Consider the following 17,328-nt stretch of genomic DNA (forward strand, 5'->3'; position numbering starts at 1 on the left):
TCGGCCCCCGGTGGCTCGGCCACGTAGGCAGGTGAGGAATCCTCGCTCTATGAGGGCTCTCGGGCCTCGGAATCCTCACCTCACCCCCAGCCCCACGCCTGTCTATAGGGCCTTATAACTTGTCAGAAGCAAATAACTTCTCTGAGCACATTTCAGTTCAGCGTCTCCTGTTCTCCAAGGTTTAGAAGGAGACTTAGAGATTATGCGGTTCAATGCAGTTTGGTTGTGTTTAGTGTTTTTTTTTTTTAAGTTTTAGTTTTGGAAGTGGGACATTATTTTTCAAGTAACATCTCTTGGTCTTTTAAAGACCTTTGTAAACTTTATGCCCATTCTTGTACAGACATCCTACCACACAGAACTTCAAATATTAAATATTCCACCTCCCCCATTTGATAGACTTCATATATGTACCTATATGTGTTAAATAGAACTGCATTTGACCACCTGACATATTACATTTATAGACATTTGTTTTAACATTTATTCCAGTTATACCATTTAATTTTCATATTTTGGAGTTGATTTTCTTTTTCAACTCCCAAACGTGTTTGTGGGCCACTGAAAGCTGGGAGGCCCCGGGCACGGTTCATTGATGAAGTAGCCTATATGCTATTTCCAGAACTTTAATATATTAAAGCAGATCAAATGACAGGGGGAGACTCAGCTGCTCCGCCCCTACCCCTCTCTTCCCCGTGAGAGCTCCTGAGGTACCTTCAGATCCCAGGTGGGGCAGGCCAAGCCCGGAAAGGGCACGCATCGTTCTCGAGGTCACGGTGAAGAACTAGGACTCCAATACTAGGCCGTTTGACCTGCAGTCCAGTGAGCCGCTTTTACCACATCATCCTGTACAACTAAACTATATTTTAATGTTTATTTATTTTGAGAGAGAGAGAGAGAGAGAATGCATGAGCAGGGGAGGAGCATAGAGAGAGGGAGAGAGAGAGAATCCCAAGCAGGCTCAGCACTGTCAGGGCAGAGCCCAAAGCGGGGCTTGATCCAATGAACTGAATGGTGAGATCGTGAACTGGAGCTGAAATCAAGAGTCGGCCGCTTAACCGACTGAGCCAGCCAGGCGCCCCTAAACCATGTTTTAAAAAGTAATCTCGGGGCGCCTGGGTGGCTCAGTCGGTTAAGCGGCCGACTTCGGCTCAGGTCATGATCTCGCGGTCCGTGAGTTCGAGCCCCGTGTCGGGCTCTGTGCTGACAGCTCGGAGCCTGGAGCCTGCTTCAGATTCTGTGTCTCCCTCTCTCTGACCCTCCCCCGTTCATGCTCTGTCTCTCTCTGTCTCACAAATAAACAAACGTTAAAAAAAAATTAAAAAGTAATCTCTACGTCCAGTATGGAGCTTGAACTCACAACTCCAAGATCAAGAGCCGCGTGCCCCACCAACGGAGCCAGCCAGGCGCCCCGCAATGAAACCATTCGTATCTACCACCTTTATCAAGCACTTAGGTGCTAGCAACAGCTTGCCAGTGTTATTTCGCGTTCACAACAGCTCTGAGGTCTATGCAGCTATGATTCCCATTTTACAGATGAAGAAATGAGTCCCAGAGAGGTTAGGTACTTGCCCTGTGCGGCTTAGTTACAAAGCAGCAGCGCCTGGACTCCAACCTAGGTCTGACTAGGTTTTGACTCTTTTCCCAAGGAGACCAAGATGCTACTTTCTCACTTTGTGCCATGAGTATAGTGTTTTCTAGAGGCGGCATGACATGTGATAACATGTGTCATCATTCTGACAGCTTGCGGGGAACGTGGGCTGGGGTGTCCTGATGTTTTTACATTTTTCTCCCTTTTAATTTCTTAAAAAAAATTTTTTTTAACATTTATTTATTTTTGAGACAGAGATGGGGAGAGAGGGAGAGAGAGAGAGAGAGAGAGAGAGAGACAGAGCATGAGTGGGGGAGGGGCAGAGAGAGAGGGAGACACAGAGTCCAAAGCAGGCTTCAGGCTCTGAGCTGTCAGCACAGAGCCCAACGCGGGGCTCGAACTCACAGACTGTGAGATCATGACCCGAGCTGAAGTCGGACGCTTAACCGACTAAGCCACCCAGGCGCCCCTCTCCATTTTAATTTCTAATCGGATAAACACCGATAGATATAACCCATATAAACAAAAGCTCTTTGGGGATCTTTAATTTTTAAGAGTATAAAAGGGTTCTGAGACCAAAACACGTGAGGGCCACTGAATCAAACGCTTACTTGTGCCAGCCTTGGTGAGGGGTCAGTGTTGGTCACACATGTGAGTGAAGACTGAATCCTGCCTTTTAGAACCTCCTAGTCTTGAGAGAGGAGCCCACACAATCAGCGTTATGTGTTCCAATGAGGTATGTAAAGTGGAGATTAAATGGGTCATTTTGTCCAGGAGCTGAGGGGATGAAAAAAGCTGTGAAGTGCTTCGAAGTAGGAAGATTTTGTTTTATTTTTTACTTTTTAAAAACATTTTATTTATTTTATTTTTAATTTTTTAAACATTTATTCATTTTTTGATGAGAGAGACAGAGCACGAGTGGGGGAGGGGAAGAGACAGAGGGAGACACAGAGTCGGAAGCGGGCTCCAGGCTCCGAACTGACAGCACAGAGCCCAACGCGGGGCTCGAACCCACGGACCGTGAGATCACGACGTGAGCTGAAGTCGGACGCTCAACTGACCGAGCCACCCAGGCGCCCCTAAAAATATTGTACTTTTAAGTAATCTCTACACCCAACATGGGGCTCGAACATACAACACCAAAATCAAGAGTTGCATGCTCTACCGACTGAGCCAGTCAGGCTCAGTAGGATTTTAAAGAATAGAGAAGAGGTGGGACTGGGCAAGGGGAACAGCACGTGCAAAGGCACAGAGGCAGGGAAGGACACATAGGTATTTGAGGACAGGAGCTGTTAAGCAAGTTGGGATATAGATTCCTGGGCATGACGAGGGCAGGTCTGTTCCTGAAATGAACCTCCCAGATTTTCTTGTTTCCAACCTTAGTGAAAATATTTACCTGTTGTTTGTGTGTCACAGAGTATCACTGAGGTGAGAGGATCCTCTCCATCACTCTCTAACCTGCTATCCTGCTTTTCTTCACAACACCCTCACCATCTGGAATCACGTTTCTACTTTAATTTTTTACATTTATGTATTTTTGATAGACACAGAGAGACAGAGCACAAGTGGGGGAGGGGCAGAGAGAGAGAGAGGGAGACACAGAATCCAAAGCAGGCCCCAGGCTCCGAGCTGTCAGCTGAGAGCCCGACGCAGGGCTTGAACCCACAAACCGTGAGATCATGACCTGAGGTCGGACGCCCAACCGACTGAGCCACCCAGGCGCCCCACATTTCTACCTTATAACTGTTTTCCCAGCGGGGCGACGCTTCCTGAGGGCAGGGACTTCTCCCTGGTTTTCATCACCAGGCCCTCGGCACAGAACAGGGCCTGACACAAAGCTCTCAAGAATCAGTGGAAGCCGGTGGGCTTCTCGAGACCTAGAGATAATCTCATGTCTTTTTAGCAGTTTTGCCCTCCCTGGGACGCGGGCCTCACTTCTTCCTTTCTCAGGTCTTCCCTATGAGGAACCATGGGGCCGGACCAGAAGGGTGCTGCCGAAGCTGAAGAGGCAGGCAGGCTTTGAAAGACTGCTCCGGGCCTTGTGGGCTCAAGAATGTTCGCTTACTCTCCTGCAGGCAGAAGGGAGCCATCAAAGGTCACCGCTTGGAAGGTCAAATGTTGCTTCTCAGCTCCCATTGTTGGACCCAGAGCTGGCTTCAGAATTACTCCGTATTCTGCCCTACCCCACCCCCGCGCCCCCATCCTACTGACACAAGAGGGCAGCAGTGATGAGCCCCCATCCTTCCTAATGCTGCGGGCCTGGGGTCAGGCTCTACCAATTGTTGCTTAAAAAAAACAAAACCAAACCAGGGAGGGCCTATTCTCACACCTAAATGAATTGTCAGGGTCAGAATGTGCACTGGCATGAAAACATCGCACAACTGGACAGATTTTCACATTTATTGGGTACACATACGCAGGCACCGTGAGCCAGGTGGACAGCCGTGGCCTGCTCCCTTGAGCTCACAGCCTCCCAGCGGGGGCCGCAGCGGGGTGGGATGGAGTCCTGGTGGGGGCTGGGAGCAAGGAGGCAGGAGCCTGGGGAAGACCTTGAAGGGTGGAGACGCCAGGGGCCCATCCGAAACGCTTTCTCGATCTTTTCACGGGCGCTAGGTTCAGTGAAATCGTGTCAAGCGCCTACTGGGTCTGGCTCTGTGATGTCACCGAGGGATCCCAAGGTGAACATGACCTACCTATGGTCCCTACCCTCTCGGAGTTCGATGTTTAATTTGAGAGACAAATATTAAGTAACAGTGTGATCTGTACTGTGAGGGGCAAATGTAACACGGGAACCCACCTGGGTTGGGGTTGGGGGCGGCCCTGAGGCAGTTATACGCGAGCTGAGATCTGAAGGCTGAGAGAGTCAGCCAGGAAAAGGGCTGCGGAGGAATGTTCCAGGCAGAGGGAGCAGTCTGGGTGAAGGCGGTGAGACAGGAAGGAGCCTGGCTAGGGAGAAAGGCTGGTGTAATCGGAGCTTAGAAAGGGAGGCGGGGAGTCTCTGGAGGAGGCCAGGAAGGCAACAGGGGCCCAACTCTGCACGGGCATGTTAAGGCTATTTCGCATGTTAAGGCTATTTCGCAGATCGTGGAAGGCGTATTAAGGAACTTGGTCTGTAGCCAAAGAGCAGGGGGTTTGCGGCGGCCAAGTAGTGACACAGATCGGATTTGCTCTCTGGGGGCAGACCGGAAAGCTGACTGGACTCCAGGCAGGGGAGAGTGAAGGACGAGGTTCTGGGAGTCTGAGGCCTCTGGGGACGTCCAAGGGCAGGTGGGTGTGAGGGCCGGGAGGGTCACTAGGTCCTGAGATGACAGTTTTTCCAAATTTAGATCAGACAGTCTCTTCCAGGGGAGGATACTAAGAAGGGCTGGGGGAAGCCAGGACCAGCCGAGAATTACAAGGCCTCGCCTCCGTAGCCTTCCTGGCCCATCCCTCACCATGAACCTGCAAAGCAGGCCGGCAGGAGTGAGCTCCACGTGCAAGACAGCGAAACTGGGGCCTAGGTGGGGGCGGTGACTTGCCCGAAGACACGCAGTGAAACACAGGTAGAGGCAGCGTGGTACCAGGCCTCCCGAGTCCAGTCCTGGGCCCTCTGCATCGGGCCTGGGCCTCAGTCTTTGTCATTTCCATCCTGGGTCTCCTCCTCCTGGAGGGGCTCCAGGCAGCCCGGATCCCCACCCTCTTCCTTGGGCTCTGGTTGTCCAGAGTCTTCTCTAGGGATTCCATTCGAAGCTTCTACGGTAGCCTCCATCTTCTCCTTCAGGTTCCGTTTGAAGAAGCCGAGCTGTAGGAAGACAAAAATTGAGTGAGCCACGGTCCCCGGAACACTCTGGACGAGTCAGCCTCGGCAAAACATGAAAGCACCCTTAATGTTAATGAGTCACACATGCCACGGACGCGTGGTATCTGCCCCAGGGACAGGACGAGGGTCTCTGCCGCACCCAGCTCCTGGCAATATGTTAAAAAGCTGTACGTTTAATAGTGCGTTCTTTAGGCTCATCAAAATGTCACGGAGCAATATTTTAGGTGGGCGATTTGACCATATCCAGTGATACTATTAGCGAGAGCCTGCTCTCTGTTGAAAGGTCAAAACATATATGTTCTTTGGCTCAGCCATTCCAGCTCCAGGAATTAATTTTTTTTTTTAATGTTTGTTTATTTTGAGACAGAGAGAGAGAGAGAGAGAAAGCATGAGTGGGGTGGGGGAGGAGCAGAGAGAGGGGAGAGAGAGAGAATCCCAAGCAGGCTCTGTGCCATCAGTGCAAAGCCCGACGCGGGGCTCCAACATATGAACCATGAGATCATGACCTGAGCCGAAATCAAGAGTCAGACATTTGGGGCGCCCGGGTGGCTCAGTCGGTTAAGTGGCTGACTTCGGCTCAGGTCATGATCTCACGGCTTGTGAGTTCGAGCCCCGCGTCGGGCTCCGTGCTGACAGCTCGGAGTCTGGAGCCTGCTTCGGATTCTGTGTGTGTGTGTGTGTGTGTGTCTCTCTCTCTCTCTCTGCCCCTCCCCCGCTCATGCTCTGTCTCTCTCACTCTCAAAAATAAATAAACGTTTAAAAAAATTAAAAAAAATAATAATAAACATTAAAAAAATAAAAAAATAAAAAGGTGGGGCATCCAGACAGCAGCAAACCAGCCAAGTGAAAAAGCAAGAGGCAGGTCTGATTGTGCAACACACACAGAGACATCAAGATACAGTATCCAGTGGGAAATATAAGCTCCCAAGCAGTATATATGGAATTATTCCATTTGTGTTTTCTACACATATACATAGACACTGACTTCTCTCTTTTTCTCTTTCATGCTCATACATATACATATGTTTAAACAACAAAATTAGACCCTGGAAGAATAGAAACAAAATGGTTGCTAATGACAGCCCTCTGCGGGGTGCAACAGGGAGAAATTGATTTTCTGTGTTGTTTTCTGGAGTATTTGAGGTTTTCATGTGGAACAGCTGCCCTCCGGCACTATTCACCTGCCTGCTCCTTCTTCAAATCCCAACTCAAATGCCTCCTCTCCTGGGAGGGCTTCCCGGACTCCCCCAGCCTAAGTGAGGCTCCAGCACCCAGGCCCCTGAGTGGGGCCCTTAGCAGGTATGTTCCTGTCTGCCTCCCCCGTTAGACTGTGGGCTCCCCGAAGGCAATGTCTGTGGTACGTGCCCCTGTGTCCCACTGCCTGGCCCGTGATACGTGGGAAAACCCTCCTTCCCTAGATACCCAGTCCTGGCTCTGCCAGTGCTTAGTGGAGGCTGGGGGAAAGTCTCACTTGCTCTTTGGGCCTCAGGAGTCCTAACTACAGAAGGAGGGAGTAGGCTGAGGACGCTTTTAGCTTTAATGCTCCCTGATCTTGGTATTTTCTGCCCTTTCCCTAGCCTGGCTGTGTCAGCCAGGCCCATTACTCCCAGAAGCTCCCACCTTGTAGAGTACCCCGAGAATCACCAGGAACAACAATAGTCCCCCAGTGCTGCTCAGCACGTAGACGTAGAGCATGTCCTTCTCATATACGATGTCCACCTTCATGATGACCTGGAGGAGGGGGGGAGAGGGGACCGTAGGAAGAAGGCTTTTCCACCTTTAATATTCTTGTGAACGCCTAGGCCTTAGCAACTTCTGGTCGGGGTTGCTTCCTGACACTACCAGGCTCTGGCCCAGACACTTCCCTCCAGCGTGCACCCCCGTGCGGCCACCGGAGTGAACTGGCGAACTTGCACATGACCCACCGTCAGCCCTTAAATGGCTTCCCTTCGTCCCAGGATAAAATGCCAGAATCTCAGCTCAGCGTGCAAAGCCTCCAGAATCCGGCTTACGCTCACCTTGTTAGGCGCAGCGTCCCTTCTGCTGCTCTGAGCTTCCTGCTCTTCAACCTGCCTCGCCCACCCGCTCAACTGGGTGGCCTGGGCCCCGCGCTCGCGACCCACGCTGCTCGGAGCGCTTTCCCATCATGCGCAGAGTGGGTATGGGGTGGGTACCCTGGCTGAGCTGCCCGCAAGTTGACCTCCGCCCGACACATCTCAGACAGGTGACCTTGGGGGCTGCTTGGCCACCAGTGGTGGTGGGGAGCCCCGGGCATCCACCGAGGCCCTCGCCAAGGCTGACGGCTCTGATGGCCGGGAAGCTCTTCCCTGTGCCGAGCCTGGACCTCCCACGTGGCTGTCCCCCTTCTGGCTCTAGCTCTTCTAGCTCGACCCTGGGGCTCCTCAGATGCCCCTGCTGACCTCTGCTGCCGGGGCTTCTGAGGAGGCAGAGACATACCTGGGCCAGGGAGGCACTGCCGTCATACAGGTGGAAGTGCTTGCTGCTGTTGAAGGAGATGGAGAGAGAGCTACAGAGGCTGAGCATGGAGGAGGCCTGTGGGAGGGTGGGGGAGGGGTCAGGCCAGGGAGAACAAGGGCCGGGACCCACCAACGTCCACATCCCACCTCGACTCAGCGTAGAGAAGCTGAGGACCACGGGACCCAGTGGGGTGCGCCACGGCCACCGTGCTCTCTACCGTAGCGTCCTCACGGACCACTCCCCGCGGCTGGAAGGAAAGTTTTCCTACGGAGAACCCAGAAGAACCATCCGCAGGCCCGTGAACACAGCCGGGCGAGTTTCAAACAAATCATGGTTCTCTTTCATCCGCCACTATGTAAATATCAGGGCTTTTCATCAAGGTAGTAAAGAAAAAGGCAGGAAGACCAGGTGGTGGGGAAGCCCACCCTCGAGCCGTCGAGGTCCCCCCACGCCCTCTGGACCATGGCGTCTGCGGCCAGCGGGTGCTACCTTGATCTCCTCCACCAGCTCCATTGTCCCGATCACTTGGACGAGGATCTCCTGCTTGAACGTAAGTGGGCAGCGGAACTTGGCTCCGGGCAAACAAGGCTGCCAGGAATAGAGAGAGCAGCGGTCAGAGAGGCCCGTCTTCCCACCTACACTCTGCCGGCCCCGGCCCCGACCTCTGAGCCCGTGCCCCTGTACCTCAGCCACAGTGGGCAGCGTCTCTGGATCCTCACGGTGGCAGGTCACAGAAGGATCCTAGGAATGGTCTTCAGTTAGTCCAGAGCAGAGAGAGGACGCCGGCCCCTTAAGAACCTGGCTTCCTCCCCCACCTCCCCCGGCCTCCTGGGGTGTGGCATCTCCCACAGTTCAGTCCCACTGGCTCTTGGCGGATTCAGAACTCACTGAGCCCAATGGGATTCGTCCACCCTCACACCCTACACATCCGTCCCCCTTTAGGAGCTCCCCGCCACAGACCTGGGTGCGTTGCCCTCCTCTGGGCAGGATCTGCACAGTCCACTCGTGTTTGATGGGCCCCTTGCTGTGTGACTCTGGTACCCCGACCAAGGCCTCCAGGGGGGGCACGTTGTGGTCATAGGCAGAAGGCTGAATCGTCACCTAGGACAGAGGACGAGGGGCTGCAGAGCCCTAAATGCCAGCCGCCCCCCAACTGCCACTCCAGATGCCATTCTCACGGGCTGAGGCCTGAGAAGCCATGCTCTGTCGGGCTTCACCCGGCCCCTGTCCTCAAAGCCTTACAGCGTGGGCTACGGGTGCCTCCGTGCTTTCTCCCACGGGGCAGACCCTTGCAACATCCAGCAACGTACTGCTCCAATATCATTTTTGAAGGTCTGGCTGATCCCCTCAGCGGCAGGGCGGCTCCCCCCGTGTGCATCTCCACTCGACTGCGTGCTTCCTGAGGGCAGCAGCTGTGGCTTATTTCGCTTGCAATTCCCTGCTGCTTGACACCCTACCTAGCATAGCAGGCCTCCCAGAAAGTCATTTTTTGAATGAATGACATTTAACAAGGATAGATGCAAAAATTATTTGCACGATGCAGGTTGCGAAAGCCTCCTTTTGGCAAGGGCCTTGGTTTAAGAAACATTTCCTGAGTACCTTTTATATGAAAGAGCCGGGGTGCCTGGGTGGCTCAGGCGGTTAAGCGTCTGACTCTTGGTTTTGGGTCAGGTCGTGATTCTGTGGCTCACGGGATCGAGCCCCACGTCAGGCTCCACTGCACAGTACAGACTCTGCTTGCGATTCTCTCCCCTCTCTCTTTGCCCCTCCCCAACTCGTGCTCTCTCTCTCTCTCAAAATCAATAGACAAACTTAAAAAAAAAAAAAAGAAGGAGCTATCTGTGCTAAGGCTGGAAGACCCAGATATGGACAAGAAAGTGACACAGAAATAGCACCGGTGAACGTCCCAGGGAGGTCAAGCAGGGAATCAGATGTCCAGTTTGAGAGGTTCTATCATTTATTCACTCAACAAACATTTGTGGACACTTGAAAAATATCAGTCAAATTAAATTGAAAAGGCCTAATGTCAGAGGCAGCGTTTGAATTTAACTGTGAAAGGTAGAGAGGAGTCAAACGGATAAAGACAGAGAAGGGCATCCAAAGAGAGAAAATGTAGCAGTTAGGGCAGCACCAGGGGAGTATGATGCGGCTGGAGGTGCGGTGCCTGGGGACAGAGATAGGAGGTACGTCTGGAAAGGAGACTCGGGATGAGACAGCGTGCCCGGAAGGCCTAAGGGCGAGAGATCAGGGGACCCTCGGCTAGGCAATGGGGAGTCATGGCAGGCAGCTGAGGGGGGGCGGGTGGTTCCAGGGAGACTCACTCACTGCAGCTCAGAATGGAAAGGAGTGGGAAAGGCAGGTTGAGGTCCACGCTGGGAGCCCCTGCCGACGGTCCAGTTGCAAGAAGACGAGGATCCGAGTCCGAGCAGGAGCGGGGGCAAAAGACAGAAGAGAATACAGAACGGAAGCTGAAGAGGCAGGGGCCCCAGGCACAGAGGAGGGAGAAACTCCCCCAGGCTTGGAAGTTTTGCTTGAGGAAAAGGGTGCCTTCGAGGGATTCTCAGCAAACCGGAGGTGATGCTGGCTTAGGAGAAAATGATACATTTGGTTTAGAGCATGTTAAGACAAAGCATCAAGAGGAACCACTGCTCTCCTAGGTGTATATCCAAGAGTTTCTAAAACACGTCTGCATCAAAACTTGTACAGGAACGTTCGAGCAGCGTTGTCTGTAATAGCCAAAAAGTGGAAGCCACCCAGATACCCACCAGTTGATGCGTGGACAAATCAAACGCGGCCTACCTTGCCGTGGAATATTATCTGGCAATAAAAATGAATGAAATACTGGCACACGCTCCAATGTGGATGAACCTCGCAAACACTCTGCTAACTGAAAGAAGCCAGTCACCAAAGACCACATACTGCCAGGGGAGAGGGAGACCATGAGGAAGAAGACCCCGTGGCCCAGCTGTCAAGCTCTCACTGGATTACCATGCCTGTCCAGTTTACTATAAACCTGAGCTGACCTCCTGGTGGCAAAAAGGGCCTAATGGGACAGCTTCAGGCAAGAGAGAATGATCCCCGGGGTGCCTGGGTGGTTCAGACGATTAAGCCTCTGACTTTGGCTCAGGTCACGATCTCATAGTTTGTGAGTTTGAGCCCACATCGGGCTCTCTGCTGTCAGTGCAGTCTGCCTGGGATTCTCTCTCTCTCCGCCCCTCTCCCGCACTCTCTCCTTCTCTCTCAAAAATAAACAAACAGTAAGAAAAAAAGAGGGAGTGATCACCAAAGTCCCAGGCCATGTTGGGTTGTAGTTAAAACAGAGATCGTTAGGGGCTTTGGCAAGAGTGCCAAGAGGGGCTGCGTGGTGGGTCAGGCGGCAGGGAGCCAAATGCAGAGTTTAAGACGCTGATGGTGGTGAGATGGACAGAGGCATCTAGCCCCGACAGAGAGATGAATGGGGTGTGTGTATGTGTGAGGGGAGCTCAAAGGGTTTGAGATGGCTCCCTGAGGAATGGCACAAGAATGGAAGCAGGCTTCCACAGTAGCTTGGGAATGTCAAGGCCACAGCCCAACACCTGCCTCAGCTATTAACAACCTCCACTTCCTGGGCATCACGCCAAGCACTCCATGAGGAGTAAGCAACCCACTTAAGCCTCACGACACCTGGAAGTTCTCGTTCCAAACGCCATTTGTCACGGCGGGGAACAGAGGCATGGGTAGTCAAGCCCTTGGCCCAAGGTCACACAGAGCTCGAGTGGTAGAGTTGGGGTTTGGATCCAAGCCTGTCCAAGTCTTTCCCACTATTCTGGTGGTAAAAGGACTGGTCTGCCAACCTCCGTAGGGAACCCAGAGCCATCCCGCTGAGCAGCACTAGAAACCAACTCAACTGGCCATTCTCAATGCAAATGGGCATCTGACCTCCCTGAGGGCCACTCTCCTCCATTGTCATATCCAGGTGACATGACTGCAGCCTCTGTTCTAAGGGGGCTACCTGCCTGGGGTCCCTTTCCTGCTGGGTTCCTGCTCCAGCCTGCCCTGATACCAGTGCGGCCTTGGGTGAGACAGTTTCTCTTTGGGGCCTCAGTTTCCTCCCCAGAAAAACAAGAATGCTCTTGGCTTGGTCAATGCCTACTCCTCCTTAGAGTCCTTGAGCTTTAGACTCAGCGGCTGGCCTCCCTCTTCTTTGTTACCACAACAAAGATGTTATCACGGCCCCAAGCATATGGCGTGAGAAGTGACACATCGTTAACTTAGAGGTTAAACACGTGGATTTGGGTGTTCAAACATGTGCTTGAATCTGACCTTTCCTCCTTATGAGCTGTGTAACCTGGCAAGTTACTGGACCTCTCTGTGCTGTGGATTTCTCATCTGTAAAATGCGAGTGGCAACGCCTCTACCTCACGGGTTGGTGCTAGATCACAGGGGGGTCGCACATATAAAGCACCAGGCCCAGAACTTGGGTTGGGTGAGCGGTCAGGGGCTCTGATTTACTTATGGCTGCCCCAGCACCTAGCAAAGTATCTAAACTAGAACAGTGGCTCATTAAACGGGGGAATGAAAAACTAGGTTCTCTCTCAGAGCGCTTCTCCCAAGCGCTGTGATCCCACAGACCATCCGTCCGGGTGGTGGCGGAAAGGAGCTGCTGAGTGTGTCGCTACCGGAAGCGTGTGAGGCTCTACCGGAAGGATCACGGGATGAGGTGGAGGGCGCTGGGTTTGCTGAGGATGGGGCCGTGTCCCGCTGGTCTCTGCAGCCTCGGTCCCCAGGACGGGGCTGACAAATGTGTGGCCCAGAAGGGCCTTTTCACACGGGGCTCCTACCTCGTAGATGTGTTTGGCATGGCGGATCTTGGGACCCTTGGGGGTGAAGTTGACATACAGTGTGGAGTTTTCCTGGCTGTGGAGAGAGAAGAGCAGAAGTAGAAAGTGGAGATGTCGACAGCCCCGTTTCCAGAAGAGCAGGGGCCCCGGGCCAGGGGAAGCCTCTGCGCTGCCAGGCCCTGGGATAGCGCTCTCATAGGCATGACCCCCCGTGACCCTTCCAGCGTTCTGCTGTTTCCCTTGGGAAGGTAAGGCTGGTGGGAGGGGTCAGTCTGTTGCCCCACGTCCTGCGGCAGCGGACGGGGCCGGAACCCAGGTGGATGTGCCTTTGGAGCTGCATTCTCCCTGCTCCGTGGGGTTCCCCGCCCCCCTTGAGGGTCTCCACTGTCCTCTGGGTTCTTCATCTCCTGCATAACAGCACAGCCTCTGGCTTCCTCTCCACCCCATCCTTCCAGGGACCTTCTTACGTCACTGTCTGATCCTGCCACCCACCTACTCAGAATCTGCCACTGGCTCCCTGCTGCCCACGAGGGTCGGGTCCAAAGCCTCCCATGTCCAGGCCTGCCCACTTCCCAGCCTGCCTGCTCACCAGGCCCCACGCATACCTGCCGTCCCCTGAGCCTGCACACTCCCTACTCCTCAAATCCACCCCACTGCTTGCTGCTTCCTTTGCCTGGGCTCTTCTTCCTGCTGGACCATCCTTCCTCCTCCTTGGCCCTTATCTGATGCCCTCATTCTCCAGACTCCAGTTCAAGCCCCTACCTCCTCCATGAACCCTTCCATCTCTCCTCAACCCACATCATCTTTCCTGGCTCTAATTTCACACGACACTTCAGACAATATCATTGTGTTTGGCATTTATGTTCAAAGCACCAGAGACGTTGGCTCGGTCACTGTCCCTGTCCTTCTCACTGAGCCAACCTGAAAAAGTTCCTCTGCTTTTCTGGCTTCGTCCTCTTTTCCGTAAATGAGAAAATCCAACTAGTGATCCCCATGGGTCACTCCTGTTATATATAACCTCCTGAGACTCACTGATTCTGTGTGCGTATGAGCTTGGCCTCTCCTACCGGACTAGGAGTTCTCTGTGGGCAAGAGCCACTGTGAACACCTTGTCCTAATCTCTTCCAGCATGTCTGACCCCCCAGGATGGGAGGGCATCCAGCACAGGGTTTTGGAGTTGGACCGACCCAAGTTCAGAGGGTTCATCAGTGCTTCCTAGCTGTACGCCTCTGGATGAGCTCCTCCCTTCTCTGATGATCCTGTTTGTTCATCAGTAAAGTGGAGAGAGGCGTGGCTGCCTCATGACACGTTGAAAGTGTTGAAAGCTTGGGGGGGCGGTGGAGGGAGCCCCAGCTGCACAGTGCAGCCGGCACAGCATGTGACATAAGGTCAGCACTCGCTGTGCCTTTTCTCCCATCAGTAAACCGCTGATCTGACTCAGAACTCTTAAAGGGCCTCCACTCTTGTGGGTGTTGAAAACCATCAGGGTTGTGGCTGGAATCAGTTCTAATTACTCCTGGCGGGGGGGGGGGCCCTAGAGAAGGAGGGGGCTTTGAGGGAGGCCCTGGGAGGCTGAGGCGGGGAGGACAGCGCTGGCCGGCTGCTCAGGACTTACTCCTTGGTGAGGATGTTGATGGGGTACAGGACTGGGATGCTGGTGGTGGCAGAGTTGTCCTCCAAGAGGTCTGAGTCCTCATTGTCACTGTGTTGGGGCGAGGCAGAGGGCAGTGTTAGGAAAAGGGCTTGGCCAGGGCCAGGCGGCAGTCTGAGAGCGAGCGGGGCAGGTACGCTGGCGGGGGTCCGGCGGGGGCCTGCTCACCAGTTCACACTGGCGTGCAGCTCGACAAAGTCCCCCCAGGAGCTGTTCAGCAGCTTGTGGAACATCACCTGGATGGCAACCTGGCAGGGGAGGAGAGGGGAATGAAGCACCTCACGGCCCCCACGCCCAACTGCTGTAATAATAGAGACCACTGTTACCCCTGAAAATGGTGCTTTATCCCCATTGCACAGATGAGGATACAAAGTTCCAAACGGTTAAGTCACGTGTGTAAGGTCATTCGTAACCCAACCCCAGGTTTGTCTGATTCCAAAGTCCAGGCTGTTGTTCCCGTTGGGGTCGGACCTGGGGTGAGTCCGTCTTTACCATCACCTGCACCCTTCCCTCCCCACATGAGCTCACAGCCCCTTGGTGGCTTGGTTCTTGGGGGCCTGAAGCACTCACCAAGGTGCCCGCTTTAAAGATCGGAGAGCTCACGTTGCAAGAGAGGGTCCTGGTCAGAAGCTTGGATTCTTGAGGAAGCTCCTCGCAGCTCACAGGTATCTGGCTGTGGGGCTGCATGTGAGAAAAGAAAGAACAAACTGAGTGGGCCAGGCCACCAACCCTTAGTGGGCCACCAACACTCTGGGGCCACGGTCCCTGGTAGGGACCCCAGCGGTGTCCCTACCAGGGCACATTCTCAGAGAGGTGGGGCCAAAGTTTAGTTCAAAGATGTTCACTGCACCAGTATTTATAATCATGAAAAACTAGAAGTGATCAAATAGTTCAAAGAGATAGGAATGGTTCCGTGTGTTGCACAATCACAGGAGAGGATACAGTGAGATTGTTAAAACGCTACTACATCCACACAGTCAGCAACCATTTTTATTTATTTTTTAAATGTTTATTTATTTTGAGAGAGAGAGAGAGAGAGAGCGAGGAAGGGGCAGAGAGAGAGGCAGAGAGAATCTCCACATTGGCAGCACAGAGTCCGACACGGGGCTCCAACTCACGAACCGTGGGATCACGACCCGAGCGGAAATCGAGAGTCAGACACTTAACCAACTGAGCCCCCCAGGTGCCCCGTCGGCAACCTTTTTAAAAATGAGCTTGCTCCTGGGCTAAGCAGTATAAAACCAGTCATCTTCATCATCTGTGAGGACAGATTTCAGCCTCAGATAGGAAATGGAATTAGACAGGGAAATAGAGACTTGGGGAAGTTCAGTGACTTCCCCAAGTCCCACCACAGGGCAGAAATCTAGAAGAAATCTGAACACAGGTCTGTCTGACTCCAGATCTCAAGTTCTTAATCACTCTACTAGATGACCCTTCCGGAAGCATTTAATGTGTCTGTATAAAGAATAATTCAAATGTCCAACAGATGACCGGATAAACAAAATATGGTCTATCCATACAATGGAATATTGTTCAGTCTTAAAAAGAAAGGAAATTCACCCATGTTTTCACATGGATGAAACTCACAAGCACTATGCTAAGCGAAAAAGACAGACACAAAAGGACAACACCATATGATTCCACTTCCGTGAAAAATGAGAACAGGCAAATTCATAGAAATGGAAAGTAGATTAAAGGTTACCAGGGACAGGGAGTGGGAAGGGGGAATTATTGCTTAACAGGTCTACAGCTTCTGTTTGAGATGATAAAAAAGTTCTGCAAATAGATGATGGTTGCACAACATTGTGAATGTACCTAATGCCACTGACTCGTATGCTTAGAAAGGCTTAAGATGGTACATTTTCTATTACATATATTTTACCACAGTAATTTTTTTTAAACATGGAGGAAAAATAACCATATGGAAAACAAAATGCCAATTAGTTAAAACAAATATAGAGTGAATAAATATACAATGTAATTTGTATGTACGTGTATAGATACACAGAAGAATAAACATCGAAATATTAAAAGTCGTAAGTGCTGAGTTATAGGAGAATAGGTGATTATTTTCTCTAAACTGCTGTGCGGTTTCCAACCTTCTGTGGTGATCATGTATTATTTCTATGATAATAATTTAAAAAATAAAATTGTGCTTAGAACAAGTTAAAAAAAATTTTAAGTTTATTTATTTATTTTGAGACAGACAGAGACAGTGCGAGTGGGGGAGGGGCAGAGAAAACGGGAGAGAGAGAATCCCAAGCAGGCTCCAAGCTGCCAGCACAGAGTGCGTCACGGGGTTTGAACTCACGAACCTGTGAGGTCATGCCCTGAGCCAAAACCAAGAGTCAGGTGCTTAACCACTGAGCCACCCAGATGCCCCTAAAACAACTTTTAAATACAGGCCAAGAGGTGCCTGGGTGGCTCAGTCGGTTAAGTTCCTGACTCTTGGTTGCAGCTGAGGTCATGACATCACGGTTCATAAGATCGAGCCCCGCGTCAGGCTCTGTGCTGACAGTGTGGAACCTGCTTGGGATTCCCTCTCTCCCTCTCTCTGCCACTCCCCCGCTGTATTCTCTCTCTTAAAATAAATACATAAACATTAAAATAAAATAAAATAAAATAAAATAAAATAAAATAAAATAAAAATAAAACGATCCAGGCCATCCTGCAAAAACACTTTGGTCACCTTTAGGAGGGAGGGACTTTGAGTTTACTGTATCTATGCACACCTTCTTGGTCACCAGATCCACGAGCCTGTGTCACAGTCTCCATTCCATGTGACCCCCTCACTAACCCTGCGGGTGTCCCCAGCCTCACTGATGGTGTAATCTGAGGCCCACAGAGGGTGAACCTTGTGTCACAGGCACACAGCTGGAGGGTGGTCATCAGGCTGAAAAGTTGGATGTGTCCCTAAACTTTCTGCAGGCCAGCTTTGGCCTCTCTTTAGGCTGTCTTGTCTGCCCGCCCGAGGCTCCTTGAGGGGAGCAGA

At 52.2% G+C, this 17,328-nt stretch overlaps 1 protein-coding gene across 2 annotated transcripts in view; it reads right to left on the bottom strand.

Annotated features, from left to right (window-relative positions):
• Nucleotides 1-3,974: 3,974 nt before the first annotated feature.
• The window catches only part of ITGAL (integrin subunit alpha L), a 42,108-nt gene continuing 28,754 nt past the window's right edge, over nt 3,975-17,328 (bottom strand). For both annotated transcript variants that reach the window (XM_042921104.1, XM_042921105.1), the window contains exons 22-31: nt 14,907-15,017; nt 14,505-14,584; nt 14,301-14,387; nt 12,686-12,761; nt 8,826-8,966; nt 8,550-8,606; nt 8,355-8,453; nt 7,845-7,940; nt 7,008-7,118; nt 3,975-5,369 (exon numbers count right to left, since the gene is read on the bottom strand). In XM_042921104.1, coding sequence (XP_042777038.1) covers nt 5,196-5,369; nt 7,008-7,118; nt 7,845-7,940; nt 8,355-8,453; nt 8,550-8,606; nt 8,826-8,966; nt 12,686-12,761; nt 14,301-14,387; nt 14,505-14,584; nt 14,907-15,017 — 1,032 coding nt within the window. In that variant the 3' untranslated portion in view covers nt 3,975-5,195. The remainder of the gene's footprint in view (nt 5,370-7,007; nt 7,119-7,844; nt 7,941-8,354; nt 8,454-8,549; nt 8,607-8,825; nt 8,967-12,685; nt 12,762-14,300; nt 14,388-14,504; nt 14,585-14,906; nt 15,018-17,328) is intronic.

Source organism: Panthera leo, chromosome E3 (assembly GCF_018350215.1).
Source record: "Panthera leo isolate Ple1 chromosome E3, P.leo_Ple1_pat1.1, whole genome shotgun sequence".
Taxonomy (NCBI): Eukaryota; Metazoa; Chordata; class Mammalia; order Carnivora; family Felidae; genus Panthera; species Panthera leo.